This window comes from Watersipora subatra, chromosome 1, assembly GCF_963576615.1.
Source record: "Watersipora subatra chromosome 1, tzWatSuba1.1, whole genome shotgun sequence".
Classification (NCBI taxonomy): domain Eukaryota; kingdom Metazoa; phylum Bryozoa; class Gymnolaemata; order Cheilostomatida; family Watersiporidae; genus Watersipora; species Watersipora subatra.
The window spans coordinates 9,038,595-9,066,260 of NC_088708.1; the positions used below are offsets into that span (position 1 = coordinate 9,038,595).

At 37.4% G+C, this 27,666-nt stretch overlaps 1 protein-coding gene and 1 long non-coding RNA gene across 2 annotated transcripts; one reads left to right on the forward strand and one right to left on the reverse strand.

Annotated features, from left to right (window-relative positions):
• Positions 1 to 1,266: 1,266 nt before the first annotated feature.
• LOC137403742 (uncharacterized) lies at positions 1,267 to 5,257 on the reverse strand. Its single transcript, XR_010979615.1, has 3 exons — positions 5,182 to 5,257; positions 2,056 to 2,685; positions 1,267 to 1,797 (listed from the first exon to the last, which is right to left on the reverse strand). It is a non-coding gene; the product is annotated as an uncharacterized lncRNA (long non-coding RNA).
• A 403-nt stretch (positions 5,258 to 5,660) lies between these two features.
• Positions 5,661 to 26,786, forward strand: LOC137405948 (intraflagellar transport protein 172 homolog). The gene is made up of 33 exons (XM_068092433.1): positions 5,661 to 5,774; positions 7,990 to 8,246; positions 8,462 to 8,647; positions 8,807 to 8,894; positions 8,995 to 9,212; positions 9,388 to 9,607; positions 10,632 to 10,847; positions 10,946 to 11,126; positions 11,956 to 12,068; positions 13,317 to 13,484; positions 13,749 to 13,885; positions 15,140 to 15,247; positions 15,520 to 15,676; positions 15,841 to 15,981; positions 16,316 to 16,429; positions 16,697 to 16,847; positions 17,126 to 17,246; positions 17,537 to 17,774; positions 18,201 to 18,434; positions 18,784 to 18,900; positions 19,105 to 19,247; positions 19,341 to 19,475; positions 19,831 to 19,977; positions 20,084 to 20,251; positions 20,344 to 20,479; positions 21,480 to 21,578; positions 21,999 to 22,172; positions 22,473 to 22,559; positions 23,076 to 23,306; positions 23,689 to 23,904; positions 25,205 to 25,363; positions 25,657 to 25,810; positions 26,473 to 26,786. The coding sequence occupies exons 1-33, from the start codon at positions 5,736 to 5,738 to the stop codon at positions 26,652 to 26,654; spliced, it is 5,235 nt and encodes a 1,744-aa protein (XP_067948534.1). The 5' UTR covers positions 5,661 to 5,735; the 3' UTR covers positions 26,655 to 26,786.
• The last annotated feature ends 880 nt before the right edge of the window (positions 26,787 to 27,666 follow it).

The following is a 27,666-nucleotide window of genomic DNA, read 5'->3' on the forward strand; positions in this document are numbered from 1 at the left end:
GCAATCGATTGGTGCAGGTGTTACAGTGTCGGTCCACCAATCCGAATGTCACGAATATCCGAGTATCGTCGAAAGTTCCCTTTTATCCTAACCTTGACCCCTGGAAACATGGGATAAAATATTTTGTTGTTTTGCTTTTTTGTAAACGTGTAAAATATTTGTTATTAGTTTTACTTTGAAAAGTACATATTGCTGTTTAGATGAATAAGCAAGTAGTTGTAAATGAATGTCGAAGATGTGCGTATCAACTACAAAAATGTTACGTATCAACTTATTGTAGAATTACCACAATCATGGTCTATAAATACCAGTAAGGTTGATCATAAAAAGAGCAAAGTTGTCTGTGTGAACTGGTAATGCTGAAGTTACAGTACAGCCCACAAATTGAAAAGGTCAAGTTTTTCCTTCTTGTTTGCCCAAAGGGGTGAGTTTGGAAAGATCTTGAAACGAATTAAGTAATTTACATGTATTTTACTGTTTTTATAACACAAAATCTCTCTAACGTAAGTGTTCCTGGAACGGATTATTTACATTGAAGGAGCACGTACTGTAGTGTTAAAACAATTAGCCAATTGGTAATTGATGCAATTTTTTTAGAACAAAATGTCTTTTGTTAAACTTAAGCATCAATCTTGCAAAAGTAATTCCATAGGTCCCATAACTTGTTAAAATACCTAATAAGTAGTTTTAACAACCTAGTGAACAATAAATGACCACCAGTTCTCCAATAAAGTCCACTAATGATTTAGTGTAAAGTATAGATAGGCTGCAACAACATTAACCTTTTTTATGGTAACACTGCCCACTAATTAGTATTGATAAGTATTTGAAGCGTAGGCTGCAAAATGTTAAGCAGAAACTGAAGCTGATTAAAACAACCATAAACATGTTGAAACTTCGCAATGCATATTTTTCTTGATATCATAATGTATTGCGTTATTTAGTAATTGAAGCCAATGTAGCCTAAACTAAAAGACAGGCTGTTGTAAGCAGGGCGTGTTTCGGCTTTCTCTCAGGGTTTTAGTATGATTAGGAAACAAATAAACATCATTTATTTAATAAGTGCTTTAGAGCACCATAATAATGACACAGTGACTTTGGTCTATATTCATTGCTCAATAATTATTGCATGATAGCTAAATTATTTGTTATTATACATGTAGATATTAGGTCAAATATGCTGCATTAAACTAAATAATTTTTGCCAATGATTTAGTTTATTTTGTTCAAGTGAACTAAGTTATCTTAAAACATTAGCGTGTGTTAAAAGTGAGTGAGCTGTCAGAAAGAACATTTGCTTAAAACACTAATAGGGAGCATTGTTCACAATCCTAAATTTTATTTACTTTTCGACATTGCGATTTGAAAAACTTCTATATTGGGTAGATATATGTAGAGGGATACAAAACTTCATGCAATAAGATGCATTCTCACTTTAAATCAATGTTTAAAATTAATGTCACTTTGGTGATAAGTGCGACAATGTTGGCTCATCACTATTTACAGTCTGTCGCGATTGCGGTTCTTGATTGAAGCCAATTTCCATCATAACAGACAGGATTTTTTGTTGGGCTAGCAGCTGGCAATATGGCGATAGCTTTCGCATTTTTGCAGCAAGTGAACTGCAGAAGTGCCCGCAGTCATCTTCAGAGCTTTGTGATGTATTGTTGATCCTTTTAAGAGATCTTACGAGTTTACCTCTGGGGTAATGAGAATCCTGCTTTTTATGTTTGTCTAGTGTTATCGCAGGCTTGTCATTTGATACTTGCCATACTTCAAAATTATCATCACATATACCTAAAACAAATCTCAACAGTTGTAATAAGTAAAATACTCATGAGCGAGAATTAATAAAAGCATTTACACAAAAAACTAATCAACATAAAAAAACCAAAAAAATTCTTGAAGTTGCCAGCTATGATGATACAGCCATTCCAGCTGTGAAAATTTGTTTGCTAATAACGTGAGGTACAGAGAAAAATGTATGCTAGGACATACCAGCAAAGGCAAGTAGAAAACATCTTATTCAGTTTAGCAACTCTGAATGACACTTACTAGCATGGCTAGATGTAATCAGTTCTTCCAAGGAGTCTTCTTCTGTCCTTGACCTCTCACACGCCGCTGAAGTTTCAGAAACTTCCTTTGTAATAGGGTTTGGGCGAGGTTTTATATATGGCACTAGCCATTGCAGATGCCCATATTTTGCATCTAACGTTACATCATCATCAAGTTTTGAGTTTGTGTGAGGTCGTACAGATTTTAAATATCTGGAGAGCGTAGTCCTAACAGAAGAATATCTTCTCTGGCAGTCAGAAATGCGGCTGTGGCACTTTTGCGCTACTTCTTCCCAAGCACTGTGTTTCTTATCTTTATCTTTGAAACCCGCACAGTTATGGTCATATATCACCTTATATTGTCGAATACAATCTATTAACTCATCCTCTGGTACATACTCCATAACAGCAATATTAGGTATATTGATTGGTCAGTCGCAGTTGACTTCCACTCACTCCAACACAAATCAAAACAAACAAGGTCACCAATAAGATCGAGTTTCTGCTATTAACTATCCGTCTCGTCGAAGCGATGTTGATTATGGTGATATAAAATTGGATTCTGACCAGGTTGGTAAGCTCCGGAAGGTTTCATCTAATCAATCTTTGCCGATCATCTTGCATGGCAAATCTACAATTTACCATTTCAACCGAAACGATAATTAAAATAATGATCACTTCAATGAACAGAAAAACAGTTAACTTCAAAAACATGACACTCTTAGTTGTCTTACCTCTTTGTTGATTAAAAATAGAATTAGGTATCATAAATGTTGGCCTTTGATGCCTGCTTGGGTGACATCAGGGCTGTTTATTTTTGACCCACAGAAAGTTGCACTGTTGATATTCGCATACTGGTTTTGAAGCACTAGCAGATCGTGTTTAGGTCAAAATAGCATGTTACTATAACGAACTAATAGATTATTTCTCGTGGGGGGTCGAAATCAAAACAGACTCATAGCCATGTAATCATAATGAATAAGTTACAAACAGCTTCAAAACGACTTCTTACAACAAGATTGTGCTCTCCATGAATAAGTTAACTGCATTCGTACATACCATATACTTATCAAATAATGAAGAATTCAGTGATGCACTATTTAAACACCTACGATTTTGCCATGTTCATACCACCATTTTACTGGCTTGTCCCAAAGTTTTACCTCCCGAATGGAAAAACCAACATACTAAACCAAAAAAATCTACAATCAGATCTCCCCGAAATACTATATAATCGCAACAACATTGCGGTTTACAACTTCCGGAGAGGCGTGATTGAATAGACAGAAATTGAAAGGCTCTTTTTTTATACTGTCTCATTGGCAAGTATATTAAAAAAATTGTAACGGATTAACTTTTTTATGTAGCCCATTTATAATTGGTCTGTTATTGTTTATGACAGCAGTAGTCCATTATTTACTTTACAAGTTTTTTTACCCATTTTCACATTACCTTGAAAAATAAAATGCATATTTAGGGCAATTACAAAAAAGTGTTCAGGTGCAGAGCCTAAAGCCTGACAACCAAATTAAAAAACTCTATATTCTGTTTAGAGTTTTGTCACAAGCTGTACATCAACCGTAATTCTTTTGGGAATGGGTGCCCAGCACAGATGAATAGGCTATTTTTATACAGCAAAGAATTTTTTTAATGATTAGGCTAGACTATGTGAACACTCGAGCTGAGAAATTGGTCATTGCCAGGTTACAGAATGCAGACACATATATTACATTATAATAAAAAAACTATGTTAATGTCACATGAGAAGCTTGGTGGTCACATTAATCTGCATTACCTAATAAAACAAATATGTATTATAACCATTGTATATGTTAGGCTCTGATTCTAAAATGACATTTTTAAATAATGATATATTGGAACCATATATATATAATGTAAAACTGGGGCAACTGCTCATGTTTTGAACTGCAAAGTTTGATACAGGCTTAATTATTGATCAAGTATTTACATCAGTTTTAATTATAGTTTTGGCTTCCACCATAATTTTAACTTCACAGCTAGTCTTTTGTTTTTATTTTTAGATATGTAGGTTTATTACAGCGATCTATTGCACTATTTGTTTTTTATTCATGCCAGTGTTTATTCCCTTTTAAAACGTACTCAACCATAACTACAGAAAATTGATAGTATATATTGTCTTGATAAGCAACCGTGTTACTTTTGAGCAGGGTACTTGAATTTTAAGGTTAATGCCATAACGGATACATTTTTAACACCTTTTGGGGTATAGTATACCTAATACCGCCTTTTAGCGCTACCAGAAATGCATTCTTTGCTCATTGATTTGTTAGTCACAGCATGTTGTTGTTCATCGCCGATTGTCAGTATTTATTGGTAAGTCCAGACTTGGAGTCCTTGAAGTATAAGTGAAAAACTGTTATAGCACATTTGAGTTCATATGCACATGTATATTGAAGTTGGTTCGTATCTATGTTATGCCTGTGTGACCATGTTGAATTGATTTTTTGTCAATGACCTTGTCCAACTCTGAGAAAGGGATTTGATGTCTAATATAATAAAAAGGTATTCCCATCAGAAAAAATAATGCATTGCCACACCTTTTGTTGACTTTTTATAAAATATTACAGCTACTTCACATACAGGCCTGCCAACCCAAGAGTGAGGCAATGCTTGAGATTTGGTTTTGGGGCAATTGATGTATCAATGATAGTATATATAAAATTGTGGAAATTGGGGCAAAACTATCACGCATTTTCATTTTTCTTTGGGGCGATTGCGTGAGTCTCACACCCAATGCGTGAGAGTTGACAGGTATGTTCCCATATCCTATAATACTTTCCGAATACTAATATGTATCCTTGATGCCACAAAAAACTGACAGACGTTAAAACTTTGAGACGTTGCAAAAACAATTTGCTCTTTTTTCACGTTTGTTTGATACACCAAAAATAGATGCTAAAACTTTGAAAGGTAGTCAGCAGCATTTTACGAACTGGTTGTAAAAGTATAGATGGAGCATGACAGTACCATATTTTTACCAAGATACGTTGTCGAAAAGGTTCATTGTGAGACTCAGTAACGAAACTTGAAAAGTCATTACATTATTGATATTAAACAATTGTGACAACATGCAACCATCACCTACCAGCTATTTTTGATAAACCATGGCGTAAATATTAGGCGTAAAATTGTTAGCTATTAACACCACTTTTTAACCCCGGAAAACGGTTTGTAACCATAGTCCGGTAATAACATCTATTCGGAAAAATTCGCTTCAGCGGTGTTCACGACACGCGTTTGCGGAGCTTTAATTACAATTATAATTAAGTGAAATACAGTTTAATTTATCCAAAAATTATCAACCAAACTGAAAATTATTATAGTCAAATATCACAAAGTTTATAGCGATATTTTTCTGTTTTTGCATAAAGCTACGATTAGACGGCGTTATACCGTGACGAGTTAAAATCATAGAAGTAAGGAGTTTTATAAATTTCTCATAAAAAGCTATTGTTTGCTGCGTTACATCTATTAATTGCCTATGTTTTATTGTTTAAGGTTCCAAGGTTATACACATTCCTTAGATACAAAATGCCAATCTGCCGCGTTTAAAATATAAATACATTTTATTTGATTTGTTCTGATTTCGACCATAGAAACTTACTAGCAAAGCAGTCTTAGTTCAGTTTTCTTGATAAAATGCAGTTGAAGCATGTCGGAACCTGGATTCCTCCACAGGTAAACTTCATATGACTATAATATTGTTGCTCGATAAGCCTAAAAACGATGTTTGATAAAGAGTCTTGGTCAAGCGTTTTTGATATCAGTGAGCTCGCTATTCATCAATAAATTTCACGTGTTGTATGTTTAAGGGCAAACAGGTCTAATTTGGGTAAAACTATTAGATATTGATATATTGTTCATTTGACACCCATATTAGCAAAGTTATTGCCAAGGCGAATCGAACACTAGGTATCCTAAAAAGAAATTTAACTGGTGCCCCAAAAAAGACAAAGCTTATAGCTTTTAATACCATGGTCAAACCAATCCTTGAATACTCAACCTAAATATGGTGTCCACACACAATGGGACTATCAAATAACATTGAAAAGGTCCAAAACAATGGTCTGAGATGGATCTTCTGGCTCCGTAAAAGAGCTAGTATAACAGAATGCTGCGACGAAAATGAAATTCTTTCTCTGAGTGACAGGCGAGACAGTCTGGATACCCTATTCTTTAGAAAAAGTGAAGTGGGTCTCTATAACATACAACTAAATGAATACATTAAATTTGCACCTGTGACCAGGGTTGGCTCGGTTTAAACCAGTGGTTTAAACCAGCCCGAAAAACCGGTTTTTTCGGTTTTTTCATTATTTTTTGTGAAAAACATAATATTATAAGCTCCTAGTGGTTCATGTGCGGTAGAAATCCAATTATATGTAATTATCAGCTGTGGAAGTTTATTTAGGACACAGTAGTAAATTGATGGCAGAGCTCAAGTTGAACCTACATGAAATCCTAGCACAACAATGAATTAGTGAATTTAATTTTCAATTGGTTTTATCAAGAGATATGATGATCTCTTTACTGATGAAATATAAAAACCATGTGAAATATACTAATCCAATCATCGTCTCTAATAATGAATGAATACTTTCTCAAGTCTGGCCAGTGAGAAAGGATTACTTATAATTAGAAATTAAAACAATAAAATCCTTTTGGGCAAAAGCTTTAAGTTTGCAAACTAATATTTTATTTATTGGGCACAAGCCGAAGTAGTTGGATTGTTAGAATTCAGTTTATCAAGTTTGTTGTGTTTTGAAAGGCAAAGGTTTTAAGGCAAAATGTAATAGGTGTGCTGTCGTAACGCGAGGTCACGCAGATAGGCTTAAAGCTCACGTTGCAAAATGTCAAGCTAAAAACACCAATTTAGACAGTGATGCTAATATTCAGGTGATAGAAGTTGAGTCATCTGCCACTGCTCCAAACACTCTCAACGCATCTGCATTATGCTCTGCTCTACACTACCACATGACTAATCACTGGGATTAAAGTTCCTACTTATACATAGAGCTGTATGTAAAATATTCACTTTATGTGATAAGATTTCTGCTCTGTATTACATCGATCACGTTTGATTTATACTCATTCTAAAATTTCCATGTTTCTCTCTTTTTTCCCATAACAACTCCCACAGTACCATCTTTAACAGATGATTCCACATAGGTATGTTCAATACTCAATCATGCAGCTATAGTAAGTGATGTTAATTAGCCTTAAAATTGCAAAAACCTTGGTAAAATTATAAAAACCATAAAAACCGGTTTAAACCCAAAAAAACCTGGTTTTTTCATTAAAACCGTAGTTTTTTCTAACCTTGCCTGTGACACATGACACTAGAAGTAAGATATTAAGCCCCCAACACCGAACAAATGTGTGGCGATTTAGCTTTTACAATCGCATTAAAAACCAAGTTAAAGTATATTTTCCGCCCACAGACAATTAGACTGATAATACTCACTGATATGCACAAATACTCATATATATCATTTACATCACCTTTGGCCTTAGACAATCGGACTGATGATACATAAATACTCATATATATAGTTTTTACCACTTTATTACCCTCATTTTATGCAAACAACTATACTTTGATTCACTTTACTCAGAGCTCAGTTAATACACGGTGATACAGGTTAATATACCCTACATGCCTTGAACTGGCGCTTAGGATCAATTGGAAAGTAAGTAAGTAAGTATTTGACCAAGCAAATCTATCTAAACAAATATTTCATTTCTGATTCGCTCTTGGGACTTTATTGTTTTGTAACAAATACATGGTTTGTCGTCAGACCATAATTGATTATTTTAAAGTGATTTTGACTTGCTAGCTGATACATATTTTTAACTACTTGTGTTTTTATTAACGTATCGTCATGTTTATTTGTAGGAAGGAGAAGCAAAGATTACTGCAATGTCATGGTCACCAAATAACAAGAAGCTAGCTGTTGCAACCAGTGATCGTGTTGTAGTATTGTTTGATGAGCAAGGTGAAAAAAGAGACAAATTTTCAACAAAGCCAATTGACTCAAAATATGGCAAAAAAAGCTACATCGTAAAGGCTATCGCTTTTTCACCAGATTCTTCCAGAGTGGCTGTGGGACAAACTGACAACATCATATTTGTTTACAAGATCGGAGATGACTGGTTTGTAGATTTATTAATTGCTGCTATTTACAGTGCTATAACTCCCATCTTTCAACTGTTAAAACGTTTGATTCTATTTCATACTTGCATATTTCTAATCGAATATCCTTTCAAGAAATAGGAATAGTTTTCAAACAGCTTAGCGTTTAAAAGATTATCATTTTTACATGCTTTTTATGTAATAATATTATGACAAAGAAGGGTCTCTGTTTTAGGAATGATAAGAAGAGTATCGTAAATAAATTTCAAATGACCAGTGCGTGCACATGCATGGTTTGGCTACCAGGAGATCAAATTGTCTATGGGCAAGCTGATGGAAAAGTCAGAGTTGCCAATCCCAAGACTAATAAGTCGAGTCAAGTTTATGGAGGGAGTTCTTATGTTGTTTCCATTGCTTCGAGGTAGGAGTATTGTTCTTGTTTACACAAGTCTAAAAGCTGGTAAAATCATCATATGGTTTGTTTAATAAAAACGAGCAGCTAATGACGTAAAGTGCACACAACCTGTGATACTCACATGTTGCATGGTAGGAACATCATGGTTTTTGTGTTCATCTACAGTCCATCTGGAAAGGCTGTGGTTGTTGGCCATGCCGATGGTGCCATTATCAAGTACAACTTTGAGGACGAAGGCTTAGGTGACAGCAATGTACGTATGCTTCCCATTTTATGGCTAGATTTGAACACAAATAATATGTATTCACATCATGGTGGTAGATTGTTGTTGAAATCCATTTTGACGTTTTCAGGGTAAATTTGCTCAACATTCATGTCCTCCTTACGCCATTGCATGGTGCAACAACTCCGTAGTAGCTGCTGGCTGTGACAAACGTGTCTTGGCCTATGGTAGACAAGATGGCCGAATTATACAGCAATTTGACTACAGCAGAGAAGAGGATGAACATGAATTTACTGTAGCCATCAGCAGCCCTAGTGGACAGTCAGTAGTACTTGGCAGTTATGACAGGTCAGCAGAAGCGATCTTATTTGCTCTCACAATGAGCATATTATGCAGCTGCTTGATACATAATTCTTGATCAACACACTTCACTATTCATGAGTTCCTGTTCTCATTTTTTTCTACTTCTAAAGAGTCTACTTTTTGGGTCACCTAGCATGTCATTTGCGTCTTCGTTTGTCAGGCTGCGGGTGCTCAACTGGAGCCCTCGAAAAGCTATGTGGGATGAAGGTAAGTCAAAAGATATCCCAAATCTCTATACCATATCTGCTCTCTGTTGGAAGAAGGATGGTTCTAAACTCGTGGCTGGCACCCTATGTGGAGGAGTTGAGCTATTTGACTGCGCTCTCAGACGACAGACATACAAGAACAAGTTTGAGCTGACCTATGTCGGCCTCAGCCAGGTATTCATATAGTTTTAGCTGACTCCGAGATGTATGAACAGCGTAAACTTGACCAGTACCATGACCACTTTCGACCATATTTCATTGATCATCATAAGAGATATATATTATAATTACTAGTACCATGGTGGTGCATCGTGAGAAATTGTCGGCTGTAATAACTAACTATACATGTATAATTATTCCAAAATGCAGGAAGGTGGTAGATTTTGTGTAGATTAGTGTCGGTCTACCAAGCCAAGGGTTAGGAGTTCGAATCCTGTTAAAAGCATTTTCTTTAACCTTTAGCCATGGCTTTGAACAGACAAATATGGTTCTTATTATAGTTTAAATTTATACTTTGCAAGACATTTATGTTGTGGTCTAACATTTATGCATGCAAGTCAATATTATGCTTTTTTGTCTTTTTTAAATATTTCTAAATATTAATTGATATTGTAATTATTGGCCCTACTAACTTCCTTATATTAATTCATATTAAGTTTGAAGTGTTGAGACTAATACAAGTTAAATAGGAGTAGCACCTTCATTAAAAATAAAATCTGCGGTTTAAAATTTGTATTATCGCTTTGCTCAAAAGAGACACAGATTTCCTCAGCGTGTACAATTACAAGCGATTCATCGTACGCCTATTCCTTCTACGATGGCTGTCTAAATCGGGCTTGCTATCATCAAGACAGTATATATATAACACCCATGCAATAGTGTTGAAATCTGTCGTAAGCAAAAACAGGCCAACCCTTTAGTTTTTGAGTCAAAAAATTGTTACAGATTCTCACCTCCCTCACCATTTCCTCTCCATTCAATGCGCTATATATCCTGTGTTTGTTTCTGCAGGGAAATCCGGATTTTTATAACAATTCTTTGCTCATAAGCTGATTCATGAACATACCTACTTGCGCAACCATTTATCACGTGTATAAGCTTTCAACACTTCCGCATTCACTACTGTCATCTTGGGTGGTCATTTTTATCATGTCATGTGATAAAGTGGGCAACTTTCATACTGACAGAGTTATTGCAGGTGCTTGTACTCAATCTCCAGACCAACACTAAGATAACCCTCAAGTCATACTATGGCTACGAGATTGATGATGTGAAAATTCTTGGTAATGATCGGTATCTGGTTGGACACACTTCAGATACTCTCTTGCTCGGGGATCTTACGTCTGCCAAGTTGAGTGAAGTACCATGGCAACAGTCAGGTGGAAATGAAAAGTTCTACTTTGAGAATGAGTCCGTAAGTAATATGCGTATGTTAAACTTGTCCCTTTGCTAGCATATAATGCTAGCTTACATTCTGAGAAATGATGCTTGGGTGATTTTGTAATCTTTTAGGTGTGCATGATATTCAACGCCGGAGAGCTGACACTGGTTGAGTATGGTACTTCAGAGATTCTCGGTTCAGTTCGCACAGAGTTCATGAACCCACATCTGATCAGCATTCGACTGAATGAGAGGAAGCAGCAAGATAACAAAAAGATTGCTTATCTCATTGACCTGAAAACTATTGCCATTGGTAAGCCTCACCTTCCAGTAACCTTCCATTGGTAAGTCTCACCTTCCAGTAACCTTCCATTGGTAAGTCTCACCTTCCAGTAACCTTCCATTGGTAAGTCTCACCTTCCATTGGCAAGCCTCACCTTCCAGTAACCTTCCATTGGTAAGTTTCACCTTCCAGTAACCTTCCATTGGTAAGCCTCACCTTCCAGTGACCTTCCATTGGTAAGCCTCACCTTCCAGTAACCTTCCATTGGTAAGCCTCACCTTCCAGTAACCTTCCATTGGTAAGTCTCACCTTCCAGTGATCTTCTATTGGTAAGTCTCACCTTCCAGTAACCTTCCATTGGTAAGTTTCACCTTCCAGTAACCTTCTATTGGTAAGCCTCACCTTCCAGTAACCTTCCATTGGTAAGTCTCACCTTCCAGTGATCTTCTATTGGTAAGTCTCACCTTCCAGTAACCTTCCATTGGTAAGTTTCACCTTCCAGTAACCTGCCATTGGTAAGTCTCACCTTCCAGTGACCTTCGCAGAATCATTTTACATAGTCATATCTGGCTCTCTGGTCGCGTGACCAGACAGCCAGATGTTGACCATTCTCTTTGTCTAGTTACCACTAATTCATCTTTCATGTTTTTAAATACGGTAACCAGTTCACACTTCAGGATGAACTTGCTAGGAAAATCACAAATAATTCCGTTGCCAAATTGTTTACTCTGGCGGATTTAGAAACAAATATATTTTCATTTTTTCTTTGTAGATTATACATTTTCCCTTGCTGGGTATTCATTTTCTTTGTTGTTATTTTTGGTGTCTAAACAATAAATTTAACGCCTTGCGCTTTCAGTTGATTTAACCACGTCAATCACTCTTGGCTCCATCAACCATGATTCCAAGATAGACTGGTTGGAGATGAATGAAACGGGACGAAAACTTCTATATCGGGATAAAAGGTTGAGGGTAGGTTGAGCTCCGCATTACATACAGAGTGTAACACACTAGTCACTTCTGCTATGGCTGGTCTGATCAGACAATAAACAAAGACCTTTTCATACTAAATGGCTCTAACTCATTGATGAGAGGGGCTCAATGATGAGACCACAACTTTAGAGTATTCAAGTTCATTGCTGAGAGACAATAGAAGTGAGAGCTTAAGCTTTCGTCTGACTTGATACTCACAATGGGGTACTTCCTGGCTGTGGGTCATGAGTCTGTTCTTTGTCTCATCATTTTCAGGTTAGTCATTGGTACATGACAGTAAACCTGATTTATAGCGAGTTGTCTTATTTATTTAATGTTAGCTTTTATCTTCCTAATTTTTTGTTCCCTAAAGTTGGCACTCATTTACATCTTGTGTTGTTGGGGTGCTGCGTTGTTGACCAATCAGTGATGAAGGAATGTATACTATTCAGTGCGTTTTCCTCAAAAAGGATTTCATAGATGTGTGGGTGGAGGGAGTGAAAGGTGTGGCCTGGTTGTTGATTTAAACTTGGAAAGTCACTGAGTGCCAGCGAGGCTTCAGCTGATCTCATTGGTTATATCAATTAGTTGAAAGTTGCTGGTCAACAGTAAGGCAGGCTGATTGCTTCCAGTCGTTGGTTAAACCTTTTAATTGAATCAGGGATTATAGCTTTTGTCGTTAGCTTATGTTCTGCGTCAACATTTTGCAATGGTTTTATTTAGCGATTAAACCAGCTAAAAAGCTTTTATTTGAAATCACCAAAGATATTTTTTCAATCTTTGCTTGTTGCGATTTCATTGTTTTATTAATCACGATATTATTTTTTGTATAATCTAGCTGACCAATGATAGGAGAAGATACCATATGAAACATACATGTAGATTAGCCGTATCTAGACTAGCTGTTTGATTTCGTAAACTAAATACCTCATAAGAGTGTTACATTTCAACGAAATGACGCATTTACAGATAAAAACACACTTGAGCTGTGCATCTGCGCATGTATGTTTAGGGATGTTTATTTGTGTACTCGATTGTATTTCAAATTGCAAGTTTGGTTTACAATTTTGGACAAGGCTGGATTTGATATCTTTTGCAGCTGTTCATTGGGTGGCCAAGTATTGATCTAGTCCGTGATTTTGGTCTGTGTTTATACTCAGCTGATAGCAAGTTCAGAGAGTGATTTACAGCTAGCCATACGCTTCGTTTCGTTTATTTTGTGTTATACATTAAAATATCTGGTTGTAGCTGCACATATACGATATCGGCAGCGGTACAAAGAGCACAGTACTCAACTACTGCAGCTATGTGCAGTGGGTGCCCGACAGCGACGTGGTGGTCGCTCAAAATCGTAACAATCTATGCATCTGGTACAACATAGATTCTCCGGAGAGAGTCACCATGTTTGAAATCAAGGTGCGAATAATCCTTCTCTAATTACTTGCCTTTAATCAGTTACAAAGTTTGCTAACTTATTCTACACTGAGATTAGCTGGGATAATCCCCATCAGGTAATCAGCGTTGGGTGACAAAGCTACCTTAACTGTTGCTCAATGTTGTTGGTCACTCGTGTAGCAGAATTATTTCTTGGGCTATGTTGTGGTTTAGCTGTTGTCAAAAACATTAATTAAATATATTCCCTTTTACCCTGAATTTGTAGTTTGTAAAACATCATTTTAGGGAGATATCGTGGACATTGAGAAACAAGATAAAAAAACTGTGGTCCTCGTGAATGAAGGATTGGGGACGGTATCCTACGCCCTCGATGATCAGCTGATTGAGTTCGGAACAGCGATAGATGATGAAGATTATCTCAGGTGAGTTTGGGATTTACTCCGCTCTTTCAAGTTTCTGCAGCTGAAATATGTACAACAGGTTACGACTGTACTCTTTATCGGTTATTTTCTATTTCTTGTGGCTAGATTTTTGGGTGTCAACATTTTGGAGTGTCAACATTTTGGGGTGTCAACATTTTTGGGTGTCAACATTTTGGGGTGTCAACATTTTGGGGTGTCAACATTTTGGGAGGTCAAAATTTTGGGGGTTCAACATTTTGGGGTGTCAACATTTTGGGGTGTCAACATTTTGGGGGGTCAACATTTTGGGGTGTTAACGTTTTGGGGTGCCAACATTTTGGGGTGTCAACATTTTTGGGTGTCAACATTTTGGGGTCTCAACATTTTGGGAGGTCAACATTTTGGGGTGTCAACATTTTGGGGGGTCAAAATTTTGGGGTGTCAACATTTTGGGGTGTCAACATTTTGGGGGGTCAAAATTTTAAGGGGTCAACATTTTGGGGTGTCAACATTTTGGGGTGTCAACATTTTGGGGTGTCAACATTTTGGGGTGTCAACATTTTGGGGTGTCAACGTTTTGAGGTGTCAACATTTAACTGTGCAGAGACAATGCTCTGAAGCAGTAAGTTTGAGTGAAGGTTCATTTACACTTGATCTGTTGTGATTGGATGTGATTGTTTGCGAGTTGAATAAGTTCTAACTGCAGTTTGTCCAAATTCTTTGTACAATTTGAGTCATCTGCCACTAAAGATTTTTTTAATGTGCGTCGGTCAATCAATATTTTAGCAAATCACCTAATCATCGGCTCGCACACAAGCAGCAAGAATCTCGGCAGAACAGTCTATCTAGACCAGGGGCGGGCAACCTGCAGCCCCTGGTTTATCTAGACTGTCGCTAACTGTTCAAAAACTAGTGTAATCTTTCCAGGTATTTGAATGACGTGAGAAATGGTGAGGGTGGAGTGTTGGGTAGACCTATACGTCGATATTTTATAATTGAATTTTAACTAATATTCAGTAATCTTCCACCCATTTTTGAGAATTTTTTAGCTAATCTAGATTATTTCGGATTAGAGATGCCATGTGGTACAGTTTTAAAGGATGATACTGTGGGTGGAATAGGCATGGAAACAACCACAGTGTGTGATCTAATGGTTTACCAACCACACACATTATGGAGTCATCAGAGAGCAAATGACGGTGAAATCAATCTGTAACTAATAGCATTCTTACATATTTTTTGCAATTTCCCAAAATTTCACTTTGCGTCATGTAGAGCTGCTTCCTACCTGGAAGGCCTGGAGATGGCACCAGAGACAGAGGCCATGTGGAAGAGTCTGAGCAAGCTGTCGCTGGAGAAAAGCCAGCTGCACATAGCTGAAAGGTTGTAATCAGTTAAGAGTTGTTGCTCTTGCTAAATGTACTGCGTCTGCGTGTTTAGTTTTCAAATTACAATAGAATTATTTTTTGTACAGCATTAACTGTTTTTAGCCATTTTATCAATTTTTAAGAATGATTAATATAATATTTTTGTCTTTTTTAGGAACTATAACCTCAAGTAATGCTTACAGCTGTAGTATAGCTTGTAATAAAATTCTTCTAATAAAAGCTATTTTGTGGGTTAAACTTAAAACTTGCTATCTGAACTTTTTATAGATGTTTTGCTGCCTTGAGAGACGTGTCAAAAATGAAAAGTTTACAGAAGATCAATGAGATGGCTGCCGGAGATGACTACCAGCATTACAAGGTCAGAGCTAAACTCGCCATCCTAGACAAGCAGTTCAAACTGGCTGAGGGCATCTACCTAGAGCAGGTATTCTTACAGAAAATAATTTAGAAGTTGTCTACTCAATCTTGTTAGAACAATAACCCTTGCTGCGAACCCTTCAGTATTTATGTCATCTAGCAACATTACAATAATTCCATGATTTATTGTAAAGGTTTTTGTATTTATTAGTAAAAGTAATTGTTTGTCAGAATGACATTGAGGAAGCAATGGAGATGTACCAGTCTCTTCACAAGTGGGATGCTGCCATTGAAGTTGCCGAGGCGAAAGGTCACCCTGAGTTACAGACACTTAGGAAGAATTACTACCAGTGGCTGATGGAGACACATCAAGTGAGTCTAAATTCTGCTGATATTGCAAAAGTTTGCTAAACAGTCAGGCAGCATAATTGACTATTAGATTGAACCTCTTTAGTTAAAAAGGCAGTTGCATTGAACAATAGCTCAATTTAGTCATTGTGAGGATAACTTCAAACTCACTGAGCCTACATTAGTTTTCAGGTATTTTCGTCAATTGCATTTTTTATTGTAATATAAATATATTGAAAAAACTGTGCATTTTAGTTTATACTTATATAGGATTCTTTGACATCAAGTATCTGGATGCTGTTATTTACTGCTTTAAGCTTCTTGCACCTGTTCTCACAAGCATTCAATGGTGTTACAGGAGGAGAAGGCTGGAGAGGTTAAAGAGAAGGAGGGAGATGACATGGCTGCCATACAACTTTATATGAAGGCAGGCTTGCCAGCTAAAGCTGCTCGTCTTGCTACCAGCAGAGAAGTGAGTCTATTGTTCCTCTAATACATGTCTATGTACTTCTAAAGTTATCAATAGTTATTAGTAAGACAACTCCTACAGGCTTTATGATAGACTTAGTTAAATCATTGTAAAATATCTAGGTTATTTAACATTCGTGTTTTTGATATAGCCCAGAATTCACCTGACATTTTTGACAAAATATAAAAATACACAAAGCTTCCGCTCGATGTGCTATATTTCTAAGGGCAAGAAACAGCCAACATTATGGTCTTTTTTTACCCTCTGTAGGATTTCATTCAAAATGGTGAGCTGATATCTCGCATAGCTTCAGCACTGCTAAAAGGCGAGTTTTACGAAAGAGCAGGTAATCTCTATGAGAAGATTCGTGATTATCAGCACGCCATGGAATGCTACCGAAGAGGAAAAGCTTTCAGACAAGGTACCATAACAGTAGTTGTGAAACAAACATTCTATTTCTAACTTTTGAACAACCAACTTGACAGTTGGAGGATGCTCAACGTCTGTGACAATGTCTTGTTTATTCTCTTAGGCAGTTTAACAAGATCTGTGCAGATGAAGCTGAGTTAAGTGTTTTCGCTTTGATACGTTCTTCTGTAATCAATAGACACTCTTTGGTGAGTGTCCTGTTTACATCAACTTTGCCATATGTTAAGAAGTAACGCTTTGAATTTGAGAGAGTGTTTATGGCTGTCACAGCTGTTGAGCTGGCACGCTACGCTTTCCCGGAAAAAGTAACAAAGCTGGAGGAGGAGTGGGGAGAGCACCTGGTGCAGCAGAAGCAGCTTGATGCAGCCATCAATCACTTTATTGAGGCTGGGTAAGAGATTCTCTCCATGCCTCCCTAGTTATTTCAACACCCTTTTGTGGTCTCATTTTAAGTGATTAAACCTTCTGCAAGTAGATGATTTTACGGAGCAGACAAGATTACTCTAAGTCAATTTATGCTGGCTATGGCTCATTTTCTGAGTACGTTAGTATAACAGAAAAAAAGTATGTTGAAATCAAAATTTGCAATATTTTTTTTAAGTCAAGCTGTCGGAGAATTGCTGACCGTAAAACAATTTGTTGGTAAAGATGTTGATAAAGTTTCATTGAATCATGTTTCAGGTCGACAATGAGGGCTGTAGATGCTGCAATAAACTCAAGGCAGTGGAACAAAGCAGTGCAGATTCTGTCCGTGGCGAGTGACTCGGAGGGTGCTGTACGCTACTACATAAAGATAGCTAAGCATTTTGCCTCTGTCAATGAACTTGAGAAAGCAGAACAGTTTTTCATAGGAGCTGGAGCTACAGAGGAGGCCATTAAAATGTATAACGATGTTGGTAAATGGGAAGAAGCCCACAGAGTAAGTGAGAGTTAAAGATTTGTTTTCTCTTTAGTGGTAGAAAAGGCCCACAAAATCCTAAGGCAGTTGATCTTTTCAATCTGGTTGGAAGTACTGAACCCCAAGTGCCACATGTGCACTTCTTGCCAGTTAAACAGTCATATATAATACACGTAAATTTAATCAAATGTGCTACTTTAGTCAAAAGCCATGAGACTGTTTCGTTGAACTCTTCGGGTTCACTCACTCAAAGGTTGGGAACCACTGCTGTATGAACAACAGTTAGGAGGAGACAACACCAAAACTTTCCATTTACCAGTAGTCGCTTGAACTGACTAATGGAATCAGGTTTTTTGGTCAGGTTAGAAAACAGAATTTGTGGCACTGTTGTATGATCTGCTTAGGTCAAATTGACTGGTTGCACGTGTATCACTCATATCTTTGAAGCTGGCCACGACATGCATGAAGCCAGAGCAGGTGTCAGGCATGTACATAGAGCAGGCCAAAGCCCTAGAGAGTCAGGGCAAGTTAAAAGATGCGGAAAGGCTCTATGTGACTGTGAAGGAGCCAGATCATGCAATAGCCATGTACAAGGGCAAGAAGATGTGGAATGATATGATTCGACTAGTTAAGACCTACTACAAAGACAGGGCGCAAGAGACACACCTGATCGTGGCGAGAGTAAGTCTGCGATGCTGCTGTCTCTGGATTTTATTTTGAACATTGTCTGCTGTTTTTACCACTAGAGTTTTCACATTTGTTTAATGCTAAAACGTTTTCCCAAATTCAAAAAGATGAATAATTTATATAGATTTTGTTACCATTGATGGAAAGAAAGTTACGAACCTTATAAAAGGCTATAAACACTGTGATGAAGGGCATGCTGCCTGACATTGACCCCGAGCTAACCATGTGTATAACGAAAGGCAGTTCCTTGTTTGTACAGACCCATGGGAGCTCACAAAAGACAAACAGTTCACCCCATAACATATGTCACATACGTATCTTTCGTTAACTTTTGTATTTTTAGACACTTATGGAAGAAGACAACTTCAGACAGGCCGAACATTACTTCATAGAGGGAGGAGACTGGAAGCAGTGTATTAACATGTACAGGCAGAAGGACATGTGGGACGAAGCCTACAGGGTCTGTGACTAGCTGTACATTCCAGCCATTTTTGCTGATTCGTAAAACATATTTTTATATATCGAGTTTGTTGATGTTGTTTGATAATGCTGTTGCAATGAGAGCTTTATGTAGAACAAAGTGAAGAACTGTCTGTGATTCTGAGATGTCTTGTGATGTCTGCCCAGTCTGTGATTATGAGTAGGTTCTATTGGTCTGTATTAGGTGGCCAAGGCACACGGAGGACAGAACGCAGCTAAACAAGTAGCCTACCTTTGGGCTAAGAGTCTTGGAGGGGATTCCGCTGTCAAACTCCTCACCAAGTTTGGTCTACTAGAGGCAGCCATTGACTATGCAGCAGAGAACTGGTAAGAAGAACTGGAGAATCTTTTTTTGTCGTTTAAAACGAATTCTGTTTAGTTGCGCTCTTAGAAGTTTACAGTTGATGTACTTAATTTCAGTTCATTCGAGTTTGCATTTGATCTTGCCAACACCGCGATGAAAGCGAAACTACCAGACATACACCTAAAGCAAGCCATGTATTTGGAAGACGAAGGCCGATTTCAGGAGGCTGAACAGTGTTTTATTAAAGCTAGGTGAGTGAGTACATTAGCAATACTTACTAACAGGTGAATGACTGGATAATGTTGACATTTGTTAGCTGGTCAGTGACTGAACCTAGATGACACTCATCAGCAGGTGGATGGCTGGATATTGTCAATATCGCTAACAAGTGAGATGGTGTATTTTTCTCAATTAATAATGTGAAGAAAAATTTTTAGGTAGTCTATACAATGAAGTAGTGTCATGCCTTCTGGGTACTTAGTTCAGTTGTCTAAAACTGCGAATGACTTTTGAACAGTCAAGACATATCATGACACTGAGTAGTTCCATCATGACTTATTCCAACACTTTTACTAGCCATAACTTGTCGCAATATTGATTTGGCAGCAAGCCAAAGGAGGCGGTGCTCATGTACGTACACAGCCAGAATTGGGAAGCAGCGCAGAGAGTTGCTGAAGAGCATGACCCGGACTCTGTTAGTGATGTTCTAGTAGGGCAAGCCAGACATGCCTTTGAGGCCCGCGAGTTCCAGAAGTACGTTTCTTACTCCTTCTTGGTTTAAGTTTTCAAATAGTTAAATTTTATTAATTTTTTTTCAATTTGGTTCTGTTTGAACAACTTGTAAATTTTTACTCACTAGAGCTGAATCTTTCTTGCTACGAGCGCAGCGTCCAGAACTTGCTGTCAAGTTTTACCGTGAGGCTGGCATGTGGCAAGATGTGCTGAGAGTTGCCAAGGAGTACTTGCCTCACAAGTTGCCACAACTGCAGGATGAGTACGAAAGGGATATGATGGATAAATCTACAAGGTGGGTGGTCTTACAGGTTCAAGGTCAACTGTGAGTATTGGGTATGTCATGGCTATTTTCAACATGAGTTCTGTGAACTTGTACATTTATAGAGGGGCAGAGACATTAGTACAGCAGGCCAAAGAATGGGAGTCATCAGGAGAGCATCTGCGGGCTATTGAATGTTATGTCAAGGTCAACCAACAGCAAACCAATGATCAGAATGTCATGCAGAAATGTTGGCTAAAGGTATGGCATTAAAATCTTTGCAAGTCTTTAGCCGCTGAGGCCTTTTTCTTGTGTATGCTATTCGTGTTCTCATTTTGTGCTTGTACTTTGTCTCCACAACTATATATGTATACTCTCTGTCTCCACAACTATATATGTATACTCTCTGTCTCCACAACTATATATGTATACTCTCTGTCTCCACAACTATATGCGTATGCTCTCTGTCTGCATAACTATCGGTATGTAGGTATGCTCTCTTTCTCTACAATTATATACGTATGCTCCCTGTCTCCACAACTATATATGTCTGCTCCCTGTCTCCACAGCTAAATATGTCTGCTCCCTATACACACCCTCTTCACACCTATATATGCATGCTCTCTGTCTCCACAACTATATATGCATGCTCTCTGTCTCAACAACTATATTACTATGCTTTTTGTCTTTACAACTATATATGCATGCTCTCTGTCTCCACAACTATATATGCATGCTCTTTGTCTCCACACCTATATATGCATGCTCTCTGTCTCCACAACTATATAACTATGCTTTTTATCTTTACACCGATATGATTGTGCTCTCTTGGTTACATGTGCTCATCTTACCTGTGATCGCATTTGTATACATTTCATTATAACATCAATTGAAGTATGTCCGCGTTCGATGTCCAAAATATCGAATGCACACTTTCTTCTTAATTTTACGTTTCAATTTTCAACTATGCGCATATGATCTGTGATTTAATCTGTGATTTCACAACTGTAGGTACACTTCTAGCATGCATCTTACAATTACTGTTAATTTAAACAATTTTGGCTTATTAAGTTATTGCCTGCTCATATTTTATTTCAAAGCAAAACATGCTTAAATTTTTTAGTCTAGGTATCATTCAGCTAATGTTCGGTGCTAAATCCTGTTTTGTTCAATGTCAGCATGGAATCATAAATGAACTATACATTGTATACCGTAGTTTCCTTTTCTTACTGCCTAAAGTACTTTTATATTTTATCTCCAGGCTTGCCAGCTCGCCGTCAAGTTCCTGCCCCCAGAGAAGGCTGTACAAGTTATACAGCACGTCGCTCCGATGCTGATCGGCATAGATAAACACAGTAATGTACGTTCATTCTAACTAATGCTGTCTTCTGTCGGTCATAGATACTTATTCAGAGAGAGAGATAAGACAACTCACTCTAGTTATCAGCCACTTGAAATACTTATAATTCTTTATGGCTGTGTCAGCCTCTTCAAACACCTGCTCACCTCTTCAAACACCTGCTCACTCAAGCGATCTAGCCTCAGCATATCTGTTGTCTCATCTGAGTTGTGCCAACTGGTGTTGATGGCCCTTGTCAAGAAATAGTACCATTGCTTTGCTGTGTTTGCTCTTCTCATAGACTCCTTCGGCAATACTCAGGAAATCTTATTGTCTAACGGGTGAAATACCTATCTGGTTTAAAGAAATTATGTAGTTGTTCCTTGAGCAGGAAGTGTTGTCAAGGAATATCTCGTTTAAGTGACAATGTTTTGGTTGTAGGCGGCTGAGATGTACCTGCAGGTGGACATGGTTAAAGAAGCGATCGACGCCCTTATGGATGGCAAAGAGTGGAACAAAGCCAAGAAGGTGGCGAAGGAACTGGAGCCTAGATACGAGCCTTACGTCGATGATAGATACAAAGAATATCTCAAAGGAACAGGAAAAGCGGAAGATGTAAAAATTTTATTGACTCAGCCTTCGGGGAGCCATCGGCATTCTTCGTTTGCTTCCTTCTTTTAATCACGCTTAGATATATTTAGCAGGTGTACTGTAGCTAATGCATCAAGGTTCTCTTTGTTTCTTGTTGCTCAGGTTTGAGATCTGTGACTAGCCTCTAGACAATATATTCATACTAGGTTGTCACTACAAATACAACAGTTGATGTTAGATGAATTCTACTGTCACAGCTATCGATCTCACAAATATTTGTTATTGAAAAAAACTTTTATTTACAATTAGAGCGTGTTCTTGTAGCTGGTTGGCGTAGATGTGAAGGCAGCCCTAGACATGTATGTTGAAAACGGTCAGTGGGATAAGTGCATCTCTACAGCGGCTGGCATGGTAAGAACCCTTGCCACATTGTTTTCTTGGCTCATACAGATATTTTAGTTGTCTAATCGGTGTATTCTCAAGAATTAGTACTTGCATTTAATCAGTGCATGCCGCTGTGTGAAGGGGTGCATTATTTAAAATGTGATGAGGAAAACTTTTGTGGACCAGATTGTATGATTTTTCGCATTTTATCAAAAATTTTACCTTTTTTAATTTTTTGTATTTGGCATTCCCATGATGCAGGGCGGCGGCTTTTTATACTGCTATATATTTTTTTATATTATACTAGCTAAGACTATCTATGCTTTATCATATTTCTGTATTATGAAAATCTATAAAATAAAAAAAGTTATTATAAATTTTTTATTATATTTGCAAAGTTTTGAATATATATATATATAGATAAGTATGTTGACTTTTAGCGTGGAAATGAACGAGCTTGGTTCTCAATAAATACAACATTTTCTCTTAAATCGCTAGTTAATTTTAACTGTTTATTAAATTGCGATTTTGTTTAATTTACAGGACAACTTCAAAGTACTGCACAAGTATGTAGCCTTATACGCAACAATGCTGATAAAAGAGGGTAAATCAGAGGCGGCGATGGACTTATATGTTAAACACGGAACTCCGCCATATTCACAAAACTACAATATATATAAGCGAATTGCATCAGACATGCTGAAAGCAAAAGACCTGATGAAAGCCGATGCCTACAGAACTTGGGCTGACCTTAGAGATATGCTTCATGATCTCGTAAGCTCCTTGCTTTCTACTGAATTCAGAGAATTATACTGCTTATTATACAGGTTATTGATAATATTGTAAGCCTCTCGCAAGAGCTTTCAATCTCTGGAGATTGCCAGTTGATGACTCGTTATACTAAACAGCACAATGAATAAGCAGTCTCTATGTACTATAAGAGGTGATAAATTGTGAAAGGTTATATGGTATATAATGTGCCTTGGTAGTGTACTATTACATGTTATATGATATACTAGAATCTAGTGCGGAGCGGTTTTTGTTCTTATAATTTTATCGCTATAACCGGACACACGGATGACAGACAAACAAACACTGAGATTCATATACCGGTATATGTATAGATGAAGATGATGATAGATGATGTACATTGTAGTGTGAGAATATGGCGAAGTCATCCGAGTCCAACTCGCCGCCACATGAATATTTCGAGACAATCTTACTCATAGCTCACTACTATGCAACAAGGTCAGCGGCGATGGGACACGAACAGCTTAAACCAATCGCTACAAAGATGGCCGTCTCCATCTTACGTCACACGGATATCATTCCTGCTGATAAAGCATTCTATGAAGCCGGTATCATGTGCAAGGTATGATTTTGCCTAGCCTATCATTTATTTATTTTGTGATACTCTCACATATTTTAGGGCCAATTGGTTTCTAGGCTGGTTGACGCTGAGCTTTGGTCTAGCATATATTTTATCAGGTCGATGCTAAACTGAAGTCTTTTGTTCAGCTATGCTTAGGATTGTCAGGTTGACTTGTGACTATCAGTATCATTAAGAGTATAGAGCAGTTTTATACTCTTGGCTAAGTCTCTCAAATTCATATAGTTTGGGATCCACCTTTAGAATCCCCTTCTACAATTATACACTGATTTACAGTTTTATGGTTGAGTCTTTGAGAGATGATCAAAGCACAGGCTAGCAATCAGTCAAACTATTAACATTTTGGGAGGTGGCTCGGCCAAAGTAGGGCATTTGCTATTTTATTTAAATAAAGTGCAAAGCATTCCATATTGTTAAAATGTAAGAAACATCCAATTTATTTTCATTGAATTTTGTTGCAATTCATTTAACAATACTGTTAATACAAGTCATATAACAATACTGTTACCACAAGTCATATAACAATACTATTACCGCAGTTCATATAACAATACTGTTACTACAAGTCATATAACAATACTGTTACTACAATTCATATAACAATACTGCTACTACAAGTCATATAACAATACTGTTACTACAAGTCATATAACAATACTGTTATCACAGTTCATATAACAATACTGTTACCACGTTACATTTTGAACGCTTTAACATCGATGTAATTGTAATATTTGCTAAAATTACTACATTGCTACATTACTAAATAAAAATCGTTTTAGTTCTGAACGTAAGCACAAAAATAATCTGCATAATTTCTGCTTCAAAACTTCTATAGGTTAATATAAAAATGTATAATTATAAATTATTTCACAACCACGTGAATGGACTGAAGTCATCTCTCACTTTATTAAGAATAGAAAGGTGTGAACCTTTGGAATTCAGAGGTGATTTAGCTAGTAATATAATAATTATAATAGAGTGCTATCTGGTGATATTGTTGTTATAACTACATAATGTTGAAAAATCACTGATCATGGTGCTCTACTCCCTAATAAGGGCTTTTCATAGACCTATTAACTATACAGTTAATAGTTAATTAATAGGTCAGTATAGTCAATAGGTCTATGGGTCTTTTGCTCTGGGCTGTGTTTTACAGCTTTTTCTTTTCAGCCGTTAGTCTTGCTCTTTGGATCACCTTTGTGAATCTCTTGCTCCTTACCAACAGGTTAAGACTGTTACTTCAGGCTTTTAGTTAACTTTAGACTTGGATTCCTTACAGGATGCGGGTTGGTCAAGTATGGCATTCGTCTTTCTAAACCGATACTTGGACCTGGTTGAGGCAATAGAAGAGGGAACATTAGATATGCTCGATAATTCTGATTTTCAAGAGACAGATATACCGGTAGAGGTGCCTCTGCCAGAAAAAGCCTATCTTTCGGTAAGCGTTGAAGGCTGTATTTCTTTCTATCGCACATTATTTTAGTAGCTGATTGTATTACCCAAAGGCAACAGCGTTGCATATGAGCTTTGCCTCCCAAGTTTGAGCTGGTCAAATATTCCGCCAAGAAAATCAATTTTGTTTTGTTATATAAATCTGATTGTAGCTGTGTTATTTCCTCTACTTCCTCCACATGTCTCTAATCGATACTCAGCCCTCTGGTTGAATTTATCTCATCTATGTTTGTGTTGACTGTTGTTGTTTGTTTGTGTAATTGATCTCTCCGCTTACAGAGTAGTGAACACGAAGAGATCAAGGAATGGGTCCTCGCTGTGAGCATGGACCAGAGAGTTGAGCAGTCTCTGCCTCTAGACGAAAGAGAGACGTATGAGGCTTCCCTCATAGCTGGTAACAGCGGTATCCGATCTCTGCCATGCATCATAACAGGTAGCAGTGTTTCGACATTTTAATTAGGTGGTCTGATGACTTGTATGGCTTAGTATGATTGTAATTTGAGCTGATAGGGTCAGCTTTTTTCCTCACGCTTGCTCTTATCCATTACAAGTTAATCTGAGGCTTTTCTTGGGTTGAGGAGAGCATAGCATAATATTTCTTACTAACCGGTGAGTTCACCGTTGCTAGTTATTCCTCAACAAGTTCATATGTATAAAAGGCTAATTTGCACTTGGACCTTGTGGTTTGGTTCATGCAAAGTCAAGATGTTATTGACATTGGTCCTAATGCCTCTCATCATATCACACTTTGCGTATTTCATTTCTCCAAGAAGTATCAGTGAAATAGAGAATGAGGGAGAGAGAAGAGAGAAAATGAGGATGGTGCAATATTTCATAGAAAGTTTTAACTTGCGAATAAGATTCTCTAGATGTTAGAGTTTATTGCTATTTGTTAACTTTACTAGCAGGTTAATCCACATGTTAACTTGCAGATGTTAACTTGCAGATGTTAATTTGCAGATGTTAACTTGCAGGTTACATTGTCTCTATTCACGAGTCAGACTGTATACTTGCAGTTTATATGTACAGGTTAGTCTTTATCTACTTGTAGGTTATTCTGCTTATATACACACATTCATTGATATATATTTGCAGGTTATCCTGTTTTGAAAAACAAACTTGAATTCAAGCGACCAGGTAAAGCTGCTAACAAAGATGATTGGAACAAGTTTCTCATGGCTGTCAAGATGACACACGGAGCTGATCTACAAGATGTCATGAAGTTTATTGGCTCCTGGTGTGGCGCAGCCCCTAACCCCAGCTATTCGTTTCAGTAAAACATGAGCGCTCAGCCCCTAATCCCAGCTATTCGTTTCAGTAAAACATGGGCAATCTCTCAGACAATCTTTGAGTAGAAACTGATCTCATTCAAGTTGAGGCCTTGTTAGCAAACGCTTTGATTTTCTTGGTTACACTTCTGAATGTATTGATCTGTGATATCTTATTCTTGTTTTAAATAAAATAGATACATGTTTGTATTTATCCTTTGTAATGGATAAACAGGAGCTTTACTCAAGTATCCCCTTGAACTGAAGTTGAAGGTGGTCTATTATTAATAATCTGTTCCGATGGTTGATGTTTGGAGAACCTTTCTCTTGAAGTTTTACCACTTACAATTTCCATCCAGCCAGAGGACATGTTCGAGTCGCTTAAGATTCATGAATGTATCCATAGAATGTATCCATAAAATGTCTGTGATTATGCCGAGCCATCTGGTTGACTCATTTATGCTTGTTTGTCTCAGGGAATGATTGGTACAACATGAGTTAGATGGATTGTCTGAGGCAGCCTAGGATGGCCTATGAAATGACCTTTCGCTTTGAGAGTTGCATATTTTGCTACAGTAGAGCAAGTACATACCTTGTCCAGTTGATGCCCGCAAGTGCAGTTATCTCTTAAATGAAAATGGATTTTTTAGTTTTAATTAACTTTAAAGGCCTACAAAGAGTGTTTAAATTATTGATGAATTGCTATCTTATCCAGGCACCTTACATGTAGATTGCTGCAGCAGACAGATTCTCACAAGTCTTAATATCTGACCAATAAACAAGAGTGATGACTCTAGATGCATCCACTCGTCTTTTCTTAATCAATAGACACAGCTGCCTCGCAATGTTATGATCAAAAGCAAACCATTTTAACAGTTTGTTAGAGTGGTAATATCAGAGAGTAACATCAAATCTCACTTCATGCCCACTTCCTCCAGATGCTCTCGTAAATATATAACCCACTACACCTCGACGAGAACTTTACAGAAGTTAGATTTGTTTATAGTCAGCTGATGAGCTC

Excerpts from the sequence above, each read along its gene's own strand:
- LOC137405948 (XM_068092433.1), top strand. The coding sequence starts at position 5,736 with ATGCAGTTGAAGCATGTCGGAACCTGGATTCCTCCACAG. Across the intron at positions 20,252-20,343 it reads ATGATGGATAAATCTACAAG|AGGGGCAGAGACATTAGTAC; the intron begins GTGGGTGGTCTT and ends GTACATTTATAG. Across the intron at positions 22,173-22,472 it reads GAACAGGAAAAGCGGAAGAT|CTGGTTGGCGTAGATGTGAA; the intron begins GTAAAAATTTTA and ends GTGTTCTTGTAG.